The sequence below is a fragment of the Beta vulgaris genome, chromosome 4 (genome assembly GCF_026745355.1).
Source record: "Beta vulgaris subsp. vulgaris cultivar EL10 chromosome 4, EL10.2, whole genome shotgun sequence".
NCBI classification, from domain to species: Eukaryota; Viridiplantae; Streptophyta; class Magnoliopsida; order Caryophyllales; family Amaranthaceae; genus Beta; species Beta vulgaris.
The window spans coordinates 14,993,235-15,010,147 of NC_079205.1; the positions used below are offsets into that span (position 1 = coordinate 14,993,235).

The 16,913-nt window shown below is 36.1% G+C and overlaps 1 protein-coding gene across 2 annotated transcripts; it reads left to right on the forward strand.

Annotated features, from left to right (window-relative positions):
- The first annotated feature begins 747 nt into the window (after positions 1 to 747).
- Positions 748 to 8,056, forward strand: LOC104891414 (protein trichome birefringence-like 31). Of its 2 annotated transcripts, none has more exons than XM_010677104.4 (5): positions 748 to 1,269; positions 2,301 to 2,442; positions 6,281 to 6,480; positions 6,626 to 6,772; positions 7,644 to 8,056. In XM_010677104.4, the coding sequence occupies exons 1-5, from the start codon at positions 875 to 877 to the stop codon at positions 7,990 to 7,992; spliced, it is 1,233 nt and encodes a 410-aa protein (XP_010675406.2). In that variant the 5' UTR covers positions 748 to 874; the 3' UTR covers positions 7,993 to 8,056. The 2 variants fall into 2 exon arrangements, with proteins under 2 accessions (XP_010675406.2, XP_010675405.2); XM_010677103.4 differs by having other exon boundaries at positions 750 to 1,269; positions 2,301 to 2,472.
- The last annotated feature ends 8,857 nt before the right edge of the window (positions 8,057 to 16,913 follow it).

Here is a 16,913-nt window from a genome sequence, read left to right on the forward strand (position 1 = left end):
TTTCAATTTATTTGTTTGACTATTATGAAAAGTTAAAAAAATTGAGTAATTTTTTAAGAAATTGAAGGTATGGTTCATTAGCAAGTAAATAAATTACTCCTCTCAAAAAAAAAAAAAAGTAAATAAATTACACCAGTTTAAATAAATCAAATAAATTACCAAATTGGTTTTTTAAGTCACAAAAAAAAGAGATATACTTATATTTTATGATGGTTAGGAATGAGTTTGAGGAAATAAGAAGTACTATTATAGTTAAATAAAAAAAGAAAGTTTTTTAGAAAAGAAGAATAAAAGATAGTACAATCAATGGAATTTTTTTTTCTAAATTAGGCAAATTGATATAAGCCAAAGATAAAGGAGAAGAAGAAAGAAATAAGTAAAAAAGAAAGAAGGAAAAGAAAAAAGGAAAAAAAATAAGCATTTAAAATGAAGAAAAACAAAAAAAATCCAAATGTGTTGATGTAAGGTTTGAACTTGCAACCTCTAGAACTCACACTTCCTTTTACACCTTACTTCAAAGCCACTGTGCCATAATTTATTTAGTGACATAAATTACACGCACTTTACTTAATTTATCTTATACATTTATGGGGAGACAAGCCCCCACCCGCCCTAACCAAAATCCCCCCTGAGTACAACAACCTTTTGAACAAATTTGCCGGAAAATAAAGAGAGTAGCAAAATAAAGGCACCTAATTCAGATACTTTACCAACCGGTAGTTGCATGAACTACTTCTGAAAATGCTTAAATCTAAAGTTAAAACTAAGATAGCAAAACAAATGTTCAAAAAGATGTTAATAATGTACAAAAATAATCCTTGAAATTTTCCTGTCTTCTTTCCCTTGATCCTCCCAAAAATAGCACAAATTAGAAATGACAACGACTCAACAATCTCCAAATCGCAAATACCATTCCATATTACCAATTGCATTAGCCTCTTTACTTATCTTAGGGACTGCAAGGCTAGTTTTTGACAACTTGAAGAATAGTAGGGAAAGTATTTTTCGATGGCGATTTTGGTTAGAAGGAAATGGATTTCATAGGTATATTATCAAGTCTTCGTATGATAATGATGATAATAGTTATGAAGATATAGAAGATTGTAATGTTTTTGAAGGGAAATGGGTTTGGGATAATGTGTCTCGCCCTTTATATAGTGAAGAGAGCTGCCCTTTTTTGGTTAAGCAAGTTGCTTGTCAAAGGAATGGAAGACCAGATAATTTTTACCAGTTTTGGAGATGGCAGCCTAATGATTGCAATCTACCAAGGTAAGGATGTTTCAACTATGATTGTTAATTGTATGCCACAACTTTCATAGTTTTGCTCATTATAGTAGGTGGTTGTTTCACTAAGATAATTTGTCCTACTAATATAAGAGGATGGCCATTGGTTGATCTAAGTTATAAAATATGAGGAGAGAAGTTAAAAATAAAAGATATAAAATTAGGAGAGCAAAAAAAAGGGGAAAGAAAGTGACGATCGGATCATTGCAACGATCCAAAATCAAAAAAAAAAAAAAAAGTATAGATCAATTTAACGGCTGGTTGGAGGATGAGGAATCTGCTTTAGGTCCCACATTTGGTGAATGGCAGACATCTAACCATCCCCATTCCATCAATTTAACGGCTTATATTGTATTCAATTAGTTTCATTGCAAAAATTTGCAACAGGAATATCTAATGTTTAATGTTTTTTTAAATCACCAATGGCTATATTTTTGTTTATAAATAGAGATCAAAATTGAACTACTTATACACATCTTATTTTGGAGCTCATGTCTTATGACTTTCAACATTTATCCCCCCACAAAAATATATTCTCTCATAATAAATATTTGTGATAGATCCCAAAACCGGCAAGAAAAAAAAACGGTCCAAAACCCAAAAGACCTCAACAATCTCACATTAATCCAAAATTCCAATTGTTATTTAGTTCTCAAAATGATCTAAATTCTCAAATTGATCTCAATTGCACTTATTTATTTTTCCTAGAGCTTTGTGTTCAAAGTTAGTTAATTTGTAAATTTCTGTATTCCAATTAGGATTTTTCCTCTTACTTTTTCTTTTGTTATTTTTGCTATCCATAATTCCTATTGATAAAAGTCATAAAAGTAATTGAGGTTAGAGTTGCAGACTACAAAAATTAGTCATACTTTAACTTTTTACAAGATATTATGAATGTGCTTAGAAAAACAAATTTTGGTGTGTAGCTTAAAAAATGACAGATTATATGGAGTATGTGAATTTTTAGGCTAGAGAAGATGAGGTTTCTGCTTAAAAACATGTGATGATCCATGCAGGTTTAATGCACTAAAGCTATTGCGAATACTTAGAAACAAACGCTTAATGTTCATTGGAGACTCCATTCAAAGAAGTCAATTCGATTCAATGGTTTGCATGTTACAGTCAGCACTTCCTCAAGGACAAAAATCACTTCACAAGGTTCCTTCTAAGAAGATCTTCTATGCTCAGGTCATTATTTCTTACTACTACTAATTCAATTCTAAACGTAGCGTCAATCACACTAATTGACTTAGTCGGTAAACTAATCTTGAAGATGGTCAACGCAAGACTTGAGAATTAAGATCATTAGATGTATGGGAAAGCGAGGAAGTATTTGCCCATATCCGATATGAGGGAACTTTTCCCTTATCATTTACTTGATATGATTAGATGTAGCTCAGATATGATTTAATAGCTAATTGATATGATAAGATGAATGTCATAATATTGGCCCGTATCGAATATGGGAATATCATTGCTCATGGGAAAGCATATAAGGAGTGACCTTGTTGCAGAATTGGTGTCTAAATTGGATCGAGTCTCAATGGGCTACTAGAGTACTAGTAAGATTCCAATCATCATTCATGTCCTGTGATCCGATTCTTGATTGATAGCTTTTTAGCCAACCTGACATAACTTTTGGAGTGTATATATTAACTAATCAACAAATAACTAGTGATCAAGGTGCTAATGATCGAGTGAGTCAATCACGAGCTGGTGGGCAATTGACACTTCGATTCGTGCTAGCTAAGGCTTTGAATCAAGTTGAGCTGCTCATTTAAAGTTTTGGTCCCTCTTCAATGCAAGCCTCTATTTATTATATTATTTTTCTGTACATAATTTTTTTTTAAGTACTTCATTCATTTACTTTTGTTAAGTGTCAAGTAAGTTTTTCATTTCAAAATATTTAATAGATAATTTATTGAGTTGATCACACACTTATCAAGTTTTAAGTCGAGTCGAGTCAACTCGAGTCGAGTTTTGACCGAGTCAAGTTCGAGTTGATCTCGGGCTGTTCAACTCGTTTAGCACCCCTACTAGTGATTGTTCGGGGTAATGCCCCAGCTTGTTACCTTTTGTAATGTTTTGTATGGTGAGAAAAATTTGACATCATGACGTGTTAAGTTATTGCATGATATTTGAAAAAAAAACCCCTTAAAAGTTTGTGTTTGAAATAAATAGCGGAACTTTTTACAAGAATTTGAGGCTAGAGAATATATCTACAATAGTCTTTGTTAATATTTTACCATATAAAAGTGTTAGAGATCGGCATCAAACTACTTGTGTATTTTTAATCTCTATTATATAAGCCAAGGGAGGAGCAATGGTGTCCCCTTTTGAATTTACATATTCACTCACTACAAAAAAAAGCTTATATAGCGACGGATTTTTGGAGACGGATATATATCCGTTTCTAATTTAGAGACGGAATATTGATAATCCGTCTCTAAATTTATTTAGAGACGGATTTTTTAAATCCGTCTCTAAATTAGAGACAGATTTTTAAATCCGTCTCTAACTTTAGGGACGGATTTTAAAAATCCGTCCCTAAATTAGAGACGGATTTAAAAAATCCGTCTCGAAATAAATTTAGAGACGGATTTTGAAAATCCATCCCTAAAGTTAGAGACGGATTTAAAAATCCGTCTCTAAAGTTAGAGACGGAATTAAAAAATCCGTCTCTAAAGTTAGAGACGGATTTAAAAAATCCGTCTCTAAATTTACATATGAATATTTTATTCCACCTATTTAATTTAGAGACGGATTTTCAAAATCCGTCTCTAATTTAGAGACGGATTTTTAGAATCCGTCTCTAATTTAGGGACGGATTTTTAAAATCCGTCTCTAAATTTAGAGACGGATTCTAAAAATCCGTCTCTAAATTCAAATACGAATATTTTATTGCGCTTCTTTAATTTAGGGACGGATTTTAGAAATCCGTCTCTAATTTAGAGACGGATTTGAAAATCCGTCTCTAAATTAGAGACGGATTTTAAAAATCCGTCTCTAATATATCTTCTACATATTACCAATATTATGTAGAGAAGTATACAAGTTGTATTTGGTGTAGTTGGTTGGAGCTTCTTCTCGTTTCTTTGAGGTTACAAGTTCGATTCCTACGAACAGCGATTCTTGCCTAATGATAATATTAGGAACTATCGCGTTGTTAATTTCGTTTATATATTTTATATTTTCAGCGAATTTAGAGACGGATTTTGAAAATCCGTCTCTAGTTTAGAGACGGGTTTGCAAAATCCGTCTCTAAGCTTAGAGACGGATTTTAAAAATCCGTCTCTAAGTTTAGAGACGGATTTCCTAAATCCGTCTCTAAGCTTAGAGACGGATTTCCAAAATCCGTCTCTAAACTTTAGAGACGGATTTTTAAAATCCGTCTCTAACTCGAATTAGCGACAAGGGTTTTAGAGAGGGACAATATCCGTCTCTAAATCCGTCTCTAAGCCCATATAGCGACGGATTTGACTTATTTAGGGACGGATTTTGTCCGTCTCTAAATGGACTTTTTTTTGTAGTGACTCCTCCATAACATAAAACCATTTTACATACATAAACTTACCAAAAAAAATTCAACCAAATCTCTATTGAACTCAATCAACTCATATAATTGTCAATCACATAAACTTGCTAATTAAAAAGATTCAATCAAATTAAATTTAGATCCAATCAACTAAAAAACTTCGTAATCAAGATCTTACCAAAAGTTAATACCACGGACAATATAAAAAAAAAAAAGTGGCATTCTCATTACAAAAACAACTCATATACAAAATTAATCACAAATACAAACTCCAAAAAGAATGCGGTTTCTGCATTACATGGATATGCAATTTCATCCCTTATAATTACTTTAAAATATTTTTAGATACTAGCTATTTGTAAGTATTTAAATACTTCTTACTCACCAAATGAAAGTGAACGTATATACATACTCTCATAATTTTGTTTTCAATTCTTTTACTACCGAGCAATAGTTATGCCTAAAATGTCACCGCACGCATAGCGTGCAGAAAAAACTAGTGAGATATAATAATAAGACGTTATTATATGTTATTTTGATATTACTAAATAGTAATATTAGATTCGTGCTTAAATTCTCAATTTTCATTTCAAAAGTCACGTTTTCAATGCCTTGTAAAGTTGTAACCACATTCATGCCCTTAATTTATATATAGTTCTCTAACTTACTAACTACACACCCAAAGAACAAAAATTATTATAATAGATGGTCGAATTTTAACATAAAACTAGTTATTAGGCCCGGGCTATTCCCCGGGTAAGAAAATTTTCATTTATTAATATTGTACTTTGATATGATAGCACTAAATACTACTCGGTCTAGTGGTTAAAACTTTAGTACATGAACTTGAGGTCACAGGATCAAAACCTATACTATACCATTTCCAATTTTTTTATAGTACATGGATTACATGATCTAAAACTCCCTAGGGAGAGCGCCACGTGGCACCGTTCCTGGTTTACGCACGCCTTTTAATATATTAGTATAGATTTAGACGAACCAATCCTACATTCTCCTAACAAGCCCATCCATCTCACTCTAACCCAACACTATCCCTATTCCCTAGACATCTCGCACCAAGTTAGTCGTCCCTTCTCTTCTCCTTCCTTTATTTTCCTTTGATTCTCGAACTACCATGAATAATTTTATAAACTAACTGACAGTCTACTGAATTGATTAAACTAGTCACCAAAATGAATAAACTAGTCACTAAATGGATTAAAGAATGTGAGACTAAATGAATTAAATTGATCACTAAATAAATAGTTAAACTAATCGTTATATTCAGTATGATGGTATGTTTTCTTCATAATATTGAGGTCAGGGTGTTGCTTAATTCAAATTAATAGTAGACGGTCTCTAACAAAGCCAACTGCCCAAAAGAATCCAATCCAAATTCAACTACCATATTATATAATTACAATTTGTGAAATTTAAATGATTTACATAATAATCTGGCAGGAATATAATGCAACGATTGAGTTTTACTGGGCTCCATTCATAGTCGAGTCGAATTCAGACCATTCAACTAATCATACAGTGCTCAAAAGGCTGGTTAAGCTTGATCGTATCGCGAATCACAGCAAAAACTGGGAAGGAGTAGACATTCTAGTATTTGAAAGCTATGTTTGGTGGATGTACAAGCCTATAATTAATGCAACGTAAGTCTTACGTAATCGATCTTTATGTCTTACTTCACGTATAATACAATCAAGCTAAGACGCTGAATAATTATTAATAGACTAAGTGATTTCCCTGTAATAAATTTCTTTCTTTTGTTTTTTTATTGAAAATCATGTGTTATAGGTACGGAAATCTCAATGACATAAAAGAGTATAATGTTACTACAGCTTACAAGATGGCATTGCAAACATGGGCAAACTGGTTGGAATCTAGCATCAATTCTCAGACTCAGAGAGTCTACTTCATGAGTTTGTCTCCTACACATTTGTGGTAATAAGCTCATTTTCCTTTACTCATAAGCAACATGATAGTAAACGGGTTACTTGGATGGAGCTTGATTTGAGCTAATTTGAAATTGGGACATATTCGAGTGCAAGAATCTAGTTTGGTTCAGGTTTGTTAATCAGTTCAAGGTCTAGACTGAAACCTTGAGAGAGGGTCGGCCTAGATATTTCGCCAGAGGCGGCTAAGGTTATGGGTAGGGTGAGCAACTGCACATGGCTTCCAAAATATAAATGCCTAATTCTACTTGTCCGCATAAAAAAAAAAAAACCTAAATCTAAGTAGAGACTATTCTTTTCCAATTTCATAAAGTGTAATATTGGATGCAATAAATTTAAAGAGATCAATTTCTTTTTTTTTTTTGCTAAGCAAGTGAGAATATTATATATTGACCAACAATTTACAACCAAACCTATCAAAGGGAAGGCAAACCAACTAGGTTGGACTCCCTCTCCCTTAGAAAGGCACTATTTTAATACAATCATTAAAGGAACCATTCCCCATCTTTTCTAGTAATTTTTTTAGGTAATACTACCCTTACTCTAGCTTTAACAATACTCATCACTTGCTTGCAAACTGAACTAATACTTGGAGCACATAAAAAACCTCCTATTCTATTTCTATTTGGTATTTTCTTCTTCTCCTCCTATTCTACAAAAAAAAACCTCATTAATAACTCTTCCGCCTCTTTCTATTCACTAAAAATTAATTATTTTTTATAATTTATTTTAGCATAGGGCCCCTAATTTTATGAGACCGTCCTGTATTTCATGTACCAAATGCCCAATAAAAGAAAATCTAACTTAGAAATTTGCTTGTTGATAAGTAGAATATTGATGATATTCTTTTGAAATAACAGGAGCTCGGAATGGAATCCTGGAAGTGAAGGCAACTGCTTCAATGAAAAGGAACCGATCCATGGACCATACTGGGGGATGGGTACGAACCTCGAAATCATGAAAATAGTGCAAGAAACAATACAAGATCTAAAGATAGATGTAACATTTTTAAACATTACCCAGTTATCAGACTTCAGGAAAGATGCACATACCACAATTTATACAGAAAGAAAAGGCAAACTCTTGACAAAAGAACAAAAAGCTGACCCCAAAAACTTTGCAGATTGTATTCATTGGTGTTTGCCAGGAGTTCCTGATACATGGAATGAGATCTTGTATGCACATTTGTTACAAGAGTTCTATAATTAATTACTTTGTTATCCCTCTTTTGGAGGGACCAAATTTTGATACTTTTTATGATGTGTAAAGAAAATACATATTATTATTATATCTCAGTTCAAAAGAATTAAGAACGTGTACTCAAAATTTAGGAGATTTTATCTGCTTAATTGCAGTGATTTTTTTGATGATTATGAAATTAAACAGAATTGTCCTAAGATTAGCTACACCATGATGTAATCTACAAAGTGACCTAATAAAAAATATGGTCTTTACCAAAAAAAAAATATGGTTTGTCTAATGTGTCTAAAGGCACATGTTAACAAGTTAACATTATTATCTGTTTCTAGCAGCAACCAGCACAATTAAAAGGAAAACATTATAGAAAATGATGTAAATATGAGAATTGCAATTGGTAAACCCTAAAGGTAAATGTATTTTTTTATTTTTTTTTTTGAAACTGGTGACGAGAGGAAACCGGTGGCTACTGTATGTTAGCTCATTAGTTAGGGTATAATGATGTGAGTTTGGGAAGGGATGTTTTGGTGGTCATCAATGCTATTAGCATATTACTAGGAGGCAATAATCCAAAATTTGGGTACCACTTGTATGCCAACTTCTTTTTATTGGTTGATTATTATGTACTTACTCTGTTCTTTAGTAATTGCAACGTGTAGAGGTTGCACATTTTTTATGGAGATGGGAGAGATAGAGAGACGAAAAAAGGAACCTATGTAATAAGAAGAAAGAGAGGAAACATAGTTAAATTTAGTAATATTGCAATTATATGAAACTTCCAAATAAGAAAATATTGCAATAATAAAAGAACAGATTATCATACAAGTGGTACATGATTTATGGAACAAAATATTTGGATTCATTAGGCAAAGGCATGATAGGGTTGCACATAATTTTACTTTTTCTCAATGAAATCAATGGGGCTTGCTGTGGGCTTTACTCCTTTCTTTTCCTTATGTCAAATTCGTTGGATAGGGAATATGGATAGGAAGTTTTGGAGAAAATTGTGGCCTATGGAGATTTGTCCAAAGTGGAAGATGTTTATCTGAAAGACCCTAAACAATGCTTTGGCTTTGAGTCTGAATCTCGAGAAAAGAAACATTCTAGTTCCTGATCATTGATATCTTTGTAAAATGAAGAGGAATTTGAGACTCATGTCTTCAGAGATTGCCAAATCACTTCAAGGGTATGGAGAGTTTCCTGGCTTGGCATCCAGGTTCATGCCTCAAATTTTGTTCCCATAGATTGTTGGATCTCCAATTTCGTACATAAGTTCTGGAAAGATGATGTCTACACATAGCTAGTAATCGTGTGAAGCGTGGTTTTGTGCAATTTTGTGGGCTTTTTGGATTCATCGAGATAATATCTCTTTTCGTAATTGTCATCCTAATCCTATGGACATTTTGTGTATGGAAGAGAGCTTTGTTAAGGGTGAAGAGGAGAGATTTAGAACCAGAGATGAAGATCAAAAGAAAAGAATCTAATAAAGAGATGATGCAAAAACATAAGCAATTTAGCTTTGGCACCCCCACTTGATCACGCTTGCTCTCTAAAGGCGGGTGGAGCTTGGAAGAGGGATGTTAGGCGTGTTTGTCCATCTGCAAGGATTGGGTGACAGAAGGAGGTCAAGCATTTAGGGAAAATGTTAGGACTCTAGATTGGATATGTATTATAAATATGATTGTTATTCCTAATCTATGATGAAGTACGTAGAGGTGGGCATGGGCCATGCCAGGACGGCCCACGTGCCAAGCCCGCGTGCCTCGTGCCAAAACGGGCCAAGAAATGCTCGTGTCGTGCCGGGCTCGTGCCAAATTTTAAAATCTAAGGCCCATGCACAACCCGGCCCACATGTCGTGCCGTGCCATCGTACCTTATACAAATTTTAAATATTATGAAATTTTAACTAAAATAAGCATGCCAACTTGTGGGCCGACCCGTCATGCTCGTGTCGGGTTCGTACCAAACTTTTAGAATGTTGTTCATGCATGGCCCACGGCCCACCACTCGTGCCGGCGTGCCGTGTCGTGCTCATAGTGGGCTCGTGTTGGGCCCGGGCTCAAATCGTGTCGTGTCGTGTCGTGTCGGCCCGGACCATGCCCAGCTCTAGAAGTAGGACTCTCTACTTAGGTTGTATAAATATAACCTGTTGATTAATGAGAAAGATGACTGAAATTGAACCAAACTTAACATGGTATCAAGAGCCCAAACCTAGAAATTCCCTCTACCAAAATTCTGAAAATACTAAAACACCTTGATCCTCGACCAAGACTCGATTTTTTCGAGTTCCTCCTTGAGTCCTTTGAGCCCAACTCGGATGCAAGACTCGATTTTTCGTTTCTTGTTTTCTCTCCTTTATTGATTCATCATAGATTCACCACTTTGAACATACTCTCGCCGCACACGCAGACACCATGACATAAACTTCCGAAACCCTACCCCTGAAACCTGATCCAATCATTTTTTTAGGCTAGAATGATAATCCTGGCAACTTAATCACTCTGATTCAGTTGAAAGATGATAACCTTGACGAATGGGCACGCGCGATTTGCATGTCTTTGAACGCATAACGTAAACTTGGATTCTTGGATGGGACTATACCAAAACCGACCACCACGGCAGGTCTAGTAAATTGGAGTAATGTACACTCCATGCTTATTTTGTGGCTCCTTAATACTATCTCCCATAACCTACGTTCGTCGGTCTCATTTTTTGACAACGCTCATGATTTGTGGAAGCATCTTAAAGAACGTTATTGTGTTTCTAATGGAACATGGATTTGCCAAATCAAATATGACATAAGTGATTGTAAACAACAAAAGGGTGAGTCTTTGGCCGATTGGTGATGCTCTTTCTTGAAGAAACTCGAAATCAAGATCGTCTTCATCGTTTCTTGATTGGTCTTGATGATGGATATTCCCCGCTTCGCTCCCACCTTCTTGCGCAAGACCCATTACCTTTCGTCACTCGTGCATACCAAATCATAGCCCAAGAGGAGCGTCTACGGGGCCCACGGCTTCATCGTTGCTAGCGCCAGGCAACGCCTTGCCGTTCAAGGTTGATAGCTGCCCTAAAACTCAAAGCTTAGGTGATACGGTGGTCTGCACCCACAGTAATTTTGAAGGCCACGAGGCCTCTAGTTGTTTTCAACTCATCGGATACCCCGAGTGGTGGAGTGACCGTCCTCGGGGTCCACTCGGCTCTAGCAGTTCGTGGCAACAAGTTTGGTTGCGGTCGGGGAGGACGAAGTGCACCACCAGCACGCGCGCATAAGGTTGTGGTTGGTGGTTCGTGTGATAAGCCGAATGAAGGGGGAGGGTCGAATTCTCAACATCTTGATCCTGTGAGCGTGGGTCTTGCAGGCATAACCACTGAACAGTGGCAAAATGTTCTTGATTTACTAAACTTACCCAAACCTAAAGATCCTCTGAACGGTGAGTATTGATGGATATTAGATACTGGAGCTAGACATCAATCATGTGACAGGCACGTTCTCCCAGTTCACGACAGTGCGGAAAATTAATGGGTGTTCGATTGGCTTGCCGGATGGAAGTTCTGCATAAGCTACTCATGAGGGAGATGTGGTTCTTCCTGGAAATCTAAAAATTCATAATGTTTTATTTGTCCCTAATCTTGATTGTAATTTGATTTATATCCCGCAATTATTAGATTTCGCAAATTGTATTGTTTAGTTCATTAAAATGTTATGTGTATTACAGGACTGCACGATGAGGACACTGATTGGAGCGAGTGAGCGGGAAGATAGACTTTTCTTTTTCCGGGGCGTTCCCAAGGTGAAGATCAATGTTGTGGGTGGTACCTCATCTATTGATATTTCGCAAAAACGTTTTGATCACCCTTTGAAGAAAGTTTTATGGAATTTACCTTGTGTGAATCCTTCTAGTGTTAGTAGTTGCAATAATGATGGGTGCGATGTCTGTTTTCCTGCTCATCAACCTAGAACTAGTTTTCCTAAGAGTAATAGTAGAGCTAGTAGGGTGTTTGAGTTAATTTATTATGATTTATCGAGGTCATATCGAACTAAGTCAAGTTTTGGTGCTTCATATTTTTTTAAACTATAGTAGATAATTTTTCTCGCACTGTTTGGACGTATTTATTATATAATAAATTGGAAGTTGAGACTATATTTATGCATTTTGTGACTTTGATTGATTGCCAATTTGACCAAAAAATCAAATGTATGCGCAGTAATAATGGAACTGAATTTAATTGCCTGAAACCATACTTCGTGCAACAGAGAATTATTTTTGAAACTTATTGTACTAAAACTCCACAACATAATGGGAGTTTGAAAGGAAACACCAACATATTTTAGATGTGGCATGTGCTTTGAGATTTTAGGCACATCTACCTTTGAATTTTGGGGGAACAATAGGCAGGTAGCTTGTCATTTAATAAACCGCACTCCATATGTTGTTCTTGATTATAAAACTCTCTATGAATGTTTTTTTGGTAAGCCCCCTACAATAACTGATATATGGATTTTTGGGTGTTTGTGTTATGCCTACAATATTTCTCATGGAGGTGATAAGTTTGCCAATACGAGTCGTCGATGTATTTTTGTTGGTTATTCTTATACCCGGAAAAGGATGGAAGTTATATGACTTAGAAACCGAGACATATTTAGTTTCCTAGGATGTAAAGTTCATTGGACATAAATTTCCTTTTAGTATGTCAAACCCATTGCCTAACCAGAAAGATGCCACTAATTTGGTGGAATTAGAGTATTCTGAGGAGGAGATGCATATTCCCCTTGTTGACGTTCCCGTGTTGGTTGAAGGTGGAATTGATAGGGGCGCATGATATGGAGGTTAGTATGGGTCTCGAGGCGGATCCGCAGCACAAGGAAGCAGGGGACACCGAGGCTAGGGAGCGGCCCTGGATCATAGGGTGTCGCATAGTGAGGCGCCACGTGGGGCGCAGATGCAGGAAGGAGTAGAGAGGAGAATGTTGAGGTATTAGGAAGGGGAAAATGTACCAAAATCCCTACCAAAAAACTGCTAGACTATGTGACTCATACTATCGTGAAAAACAAAAGTTCATTAGCTCAAGCACCTGTTTCAGCATCGTCCTTAGATAGTCCATATCCTATTACACTTTATGTTAGTCGTGGAAAGTTTTATGACAAACAACACAAATTTCTAGTTGTCATTTAAGTAAGTTATAAAGCACGAAGGATGGCGGATCAAGACACCTGAGAATTGCAACCACTGCCTCCATGCAAGAAGGCTTTGGGAGTAAGTGGGTGTCTACAGAAAAATATGATGAGCGGGGACAATTGTAGCGTTTGAAGGCCAGATTGGTTATATTTGGCCATTATCAGATAGAAGAAATTGACTATATAATGAAACTTTTACCCCTCTAGCAAATATGACAACATTTCAGACTTTCCTAGCGATTGCGGTCGTGAAAAAAATGGGATACTCATCAGATGGATGTGCATAATGCATATTTGCATGGTGATTTGTAGGAGGTGTATATGAAAATTCCTCTCGGTGTTCAAAAAGGAAATACTAATCTCGTGTACAAAATGAGAAAATCATTGTATGGCTTGAAGCAGACGCCTCGATGTTGGTTTGCAAAATTAGCCACTACTTTGAAAGCCTATGGTTTTAAGTAGTCTTAGTCTGATTATTCCCTGTTTAGTTTGACTAGGAGAAACATTCAGCTTAATTTTCTCATCTATGTGAATGATGTGTCCAAGTTATCCGCCAATCTTAGGCGGATTTTTGGTCGGTTTTGGTGTTGGTTCGAGCTTAGCATCGGGATTTAGGAGAGTTTTGACGTTAGGAGATCTTGTTAGAGGATGGTGTGTTTTGAGGAGTCCAGAGAACGGTTTGCATGGTGGCGTAGTCGAGGGGCGATCTTGGCCCTCTGATCACATTTTGTGCCTCGGGGTCCTTGTCCTTGGTCCCTTTATGGTGCATCTTCCGAGGCTTCTGGGTTTTGTTTGAGATCTTTCGAGTTTCAAGTCCGAGTCCCGAGGTCCGTGGTTCAAGCTTCTTGGTTTACTTGTCGCCCGAGGATCGTCTTCACTTTGGTTCTGCAGCTTCATGGCTTACTCAAAAGCCAAGTTTTGCCTCTTTTTCCCTCTTTGTGGTTTGCTTTGGTGGATTTAAGGCGGGAGCTACGTCGCAACCCGTGATCACATTCGCGAGGGTTGTCGCGAGTCGCGACCCTTGTGTCAGCCGCCCACTTTATTTTCTTTTCCTCCCTTCGAGGCTTATGTTGTTAAGTTAGTTTTTAGTTTTTGTTCTAGCTACGAGAGAAGAGTCGAAAGAACATTGCTTTCCAGGGTTTCTTCTTCTCTACTTTTGTAGATTTGTAATGGATTCTATGGCTTTGCTAGCTTATACATCTATCTTTGATTTGGTTGTTGAAGCTCTAATCTATTTGTGAGAAGTTCTTATCCTCTACTTTCTCTATGGTCATCGTGATGCTTGTTGTATATACTTTCATGATTCTTGCATAATCTTTGCTAGGAACGTTACTAAGATCGAGATTTGGAATTAACTCTTTTTAGCTTAAGAAGAGAACGGCGTGAAAACTTCAAGGAGCTTCCTTTTGCTATCAAAATAGAAGAAGAGATGCCTCCGAGTGTCGAGCCACGCACATTGAAAGAGCTCACAACTTCTAACCTTGATCAGCAGGCCTTATACATTACATTCCCACAAGATAGTGAATGGGAGACTTTTGAGCTGAAATCAGGGTTAATACATTTGCTTCCGACATTCTATGGGTTTAATGGTGAGGATCCGAATAAGCATCTTTCAGAGTTCCATGTGGTGTGTAGCAGCATGAAACCAAGCGGAGTGTCGGAAGAGAAGGTGAAACTCAAAGCCTTCTCGTTCTCATTAAAAGGTGCGACAAATGATTGGTTGTATTACTTTCCACCGGGTAGCATTTCCACATGGCGGGCTGATTTGAAAAAGGCTTTCTCGAGCAATATTACCCGACTTCAATGTGTTATGTGTTGAAGAAGGAGATAAGCAACATCGAGCAAAAGAGTGATGAGACTTTTTATGAGTACTAGGCCAGATTTAGGAAGTTGTGCGCTAGTTGTCTTTATCATGGGTATGCAGGTGAAGACTTAGTGCTCTACTTCTACAATGGGCTTTGTGGTGAATGCAACTACTGGAGGTTCAATTGTAAATAAAACCGCACAAGCGGCTAAAGATTTGATAAACGAGCTGGCTGAGGGCTCAAGACAATTCACTAGAAGATCAGGAGCTCGTCGTGTGGCTGTCGAGAGTTCTGGAACTTCTAAGTTAGAGGATCAAGTGCAAGCTTTGACATCTATGGTGCGGGAATTCATGACAAAGGAGAAGAATACTCGCCATGTGAAAGCTTATGGCATTTGCTCTTCAAACATTCCACAAATTTTAGATCTTGTTTGGTTAACTTTCAAATGCATGTGAAATTAGAATTCCTATGAAGTAAATATATGTAAAAGTAGAACTTCCTAGGAAGTTTTATTTCCTACAAAATGGAGAAAATAACTTACCAATGGGGCCTTGGTTAGTGAAAATTCTGATCAGATTTAAAATTTTTCATATTCAACCAAACAAAAAAATATACTTCCTAAAAAAATAAAATTTCATAAATAATGCAAACTCATGAAAAATCTCTATTCTATATGGGAAGAGAGGGGGGACACCAAAATAAGAGAAATCCCATTTTACCCTCACTAAATACAACAAATTATATCTAATAAAATAAGTCACAATAACTATTCATTACAAAACACATCACACAAATAACCGTAATACACTCTCAAATACAAAACCACCCCAACTCTCCTAACGGCTAACACAGTTGCCAAATCACAACCATACGTGGGGAAACAAAAAAAAAGAGAAAAGAAAAATCAAACAAATTGAACGGTAGTTTTTCTACCGATGAAAAAAAAAACGCAAAATGGCAGTTATTCTTCATGTAACTCCTACTTCCATTCAACTATCTTCCATTTCAACTGCTTGAAAAGAATTCTGCAAACAATAATACAAGACTCTTAACTAAAATTCCCCTTCACTATAAGTCTAATGTCCTTTATTATTTGTGATTTTACTTATGGACGCAAAGATAACTAAAGCAGAACCACCATAAACATTCAAGAACAGCAAGCGAAGTAGTTGCAGGCCAGGTTCAATCAAGAAAGGAAGAAAAGGTATGTTTTTACATAAATTGAAATGCAAACAGTTTGTATGAACAATAAGAAATAACCCAAAATTTGCAAACAAAACTCTTACCTTGCACTACAAAAATCCGAAAATTCTAACAAATTTTAAAATTCTTCCCAACCAAAACTACGAAAAAAAATAAAACAAGCACCCTAGCAACTCTACCAACCACTTGAAGCAATTAAACTCAACACACCCCGTCAGAGAAGGGAGTCAAAATACCCAGAAATTTGGCACATACACATTCATTCACCATTCATAACCACAAGGCTCAATTCTCCCATCCTTCTATCTTATTTTCCCCTTCTTCAATCAAATGACCAGTAACATAAAATACCAAATGCTGATTTAATATCCCAAATCCCAACTTTAAATTAATTTCAAACACGAAAAAAATAAAAAAAGATGGCATTCAACTATTCAAGAGATGTAGAAGAATTCAAGGGAAAAAAGTACAAGTCTTCGGCGAGGACGGGAGACAGAATGATTCGACTTTGAGTTTCGAAATCAATTATACATATTTCAGTTTGAAAAATTCGACCTTTGGCTTCAAAACTTGCTGATTTGTTCCAAAAGATTCAACCTTGGCTTCAAAACTTTGAAAAGTTCGACTTTGGCTTCAAAACTGATGTTGTTACTTCATTATTAGCCCTAGAAACTAAAATCAATTTGGGGGAAATTTAACATAAGAAGGTTTAATTAAGTTGGTGCCTTTTTTAGTGTTTTTGTTTG

Bases quoted from the DNA above. Each gene is read 5' to 3' on its own strand.
- LOC104891414 (XM_010677103.4), top strand. From the start codon at position 875: ATGACAACGACTCAACAATCTCCAAATCGCAAATACCATTCCATATTA. The intron at 2,473-6,280 runs GTCATTATTTCT...ATAATCTGGCAG, and splicing joins AGAAGATCTTCTATGCTCAG to GAATATAATGCAACGATTGA. The intron at 6,481-6,625 runs GTAAGTCTTACG...CATGTGTTATAG, and splicing joins AAGCCTATAATTAATGCAAC to GTACGGAAATCTCAATGACA.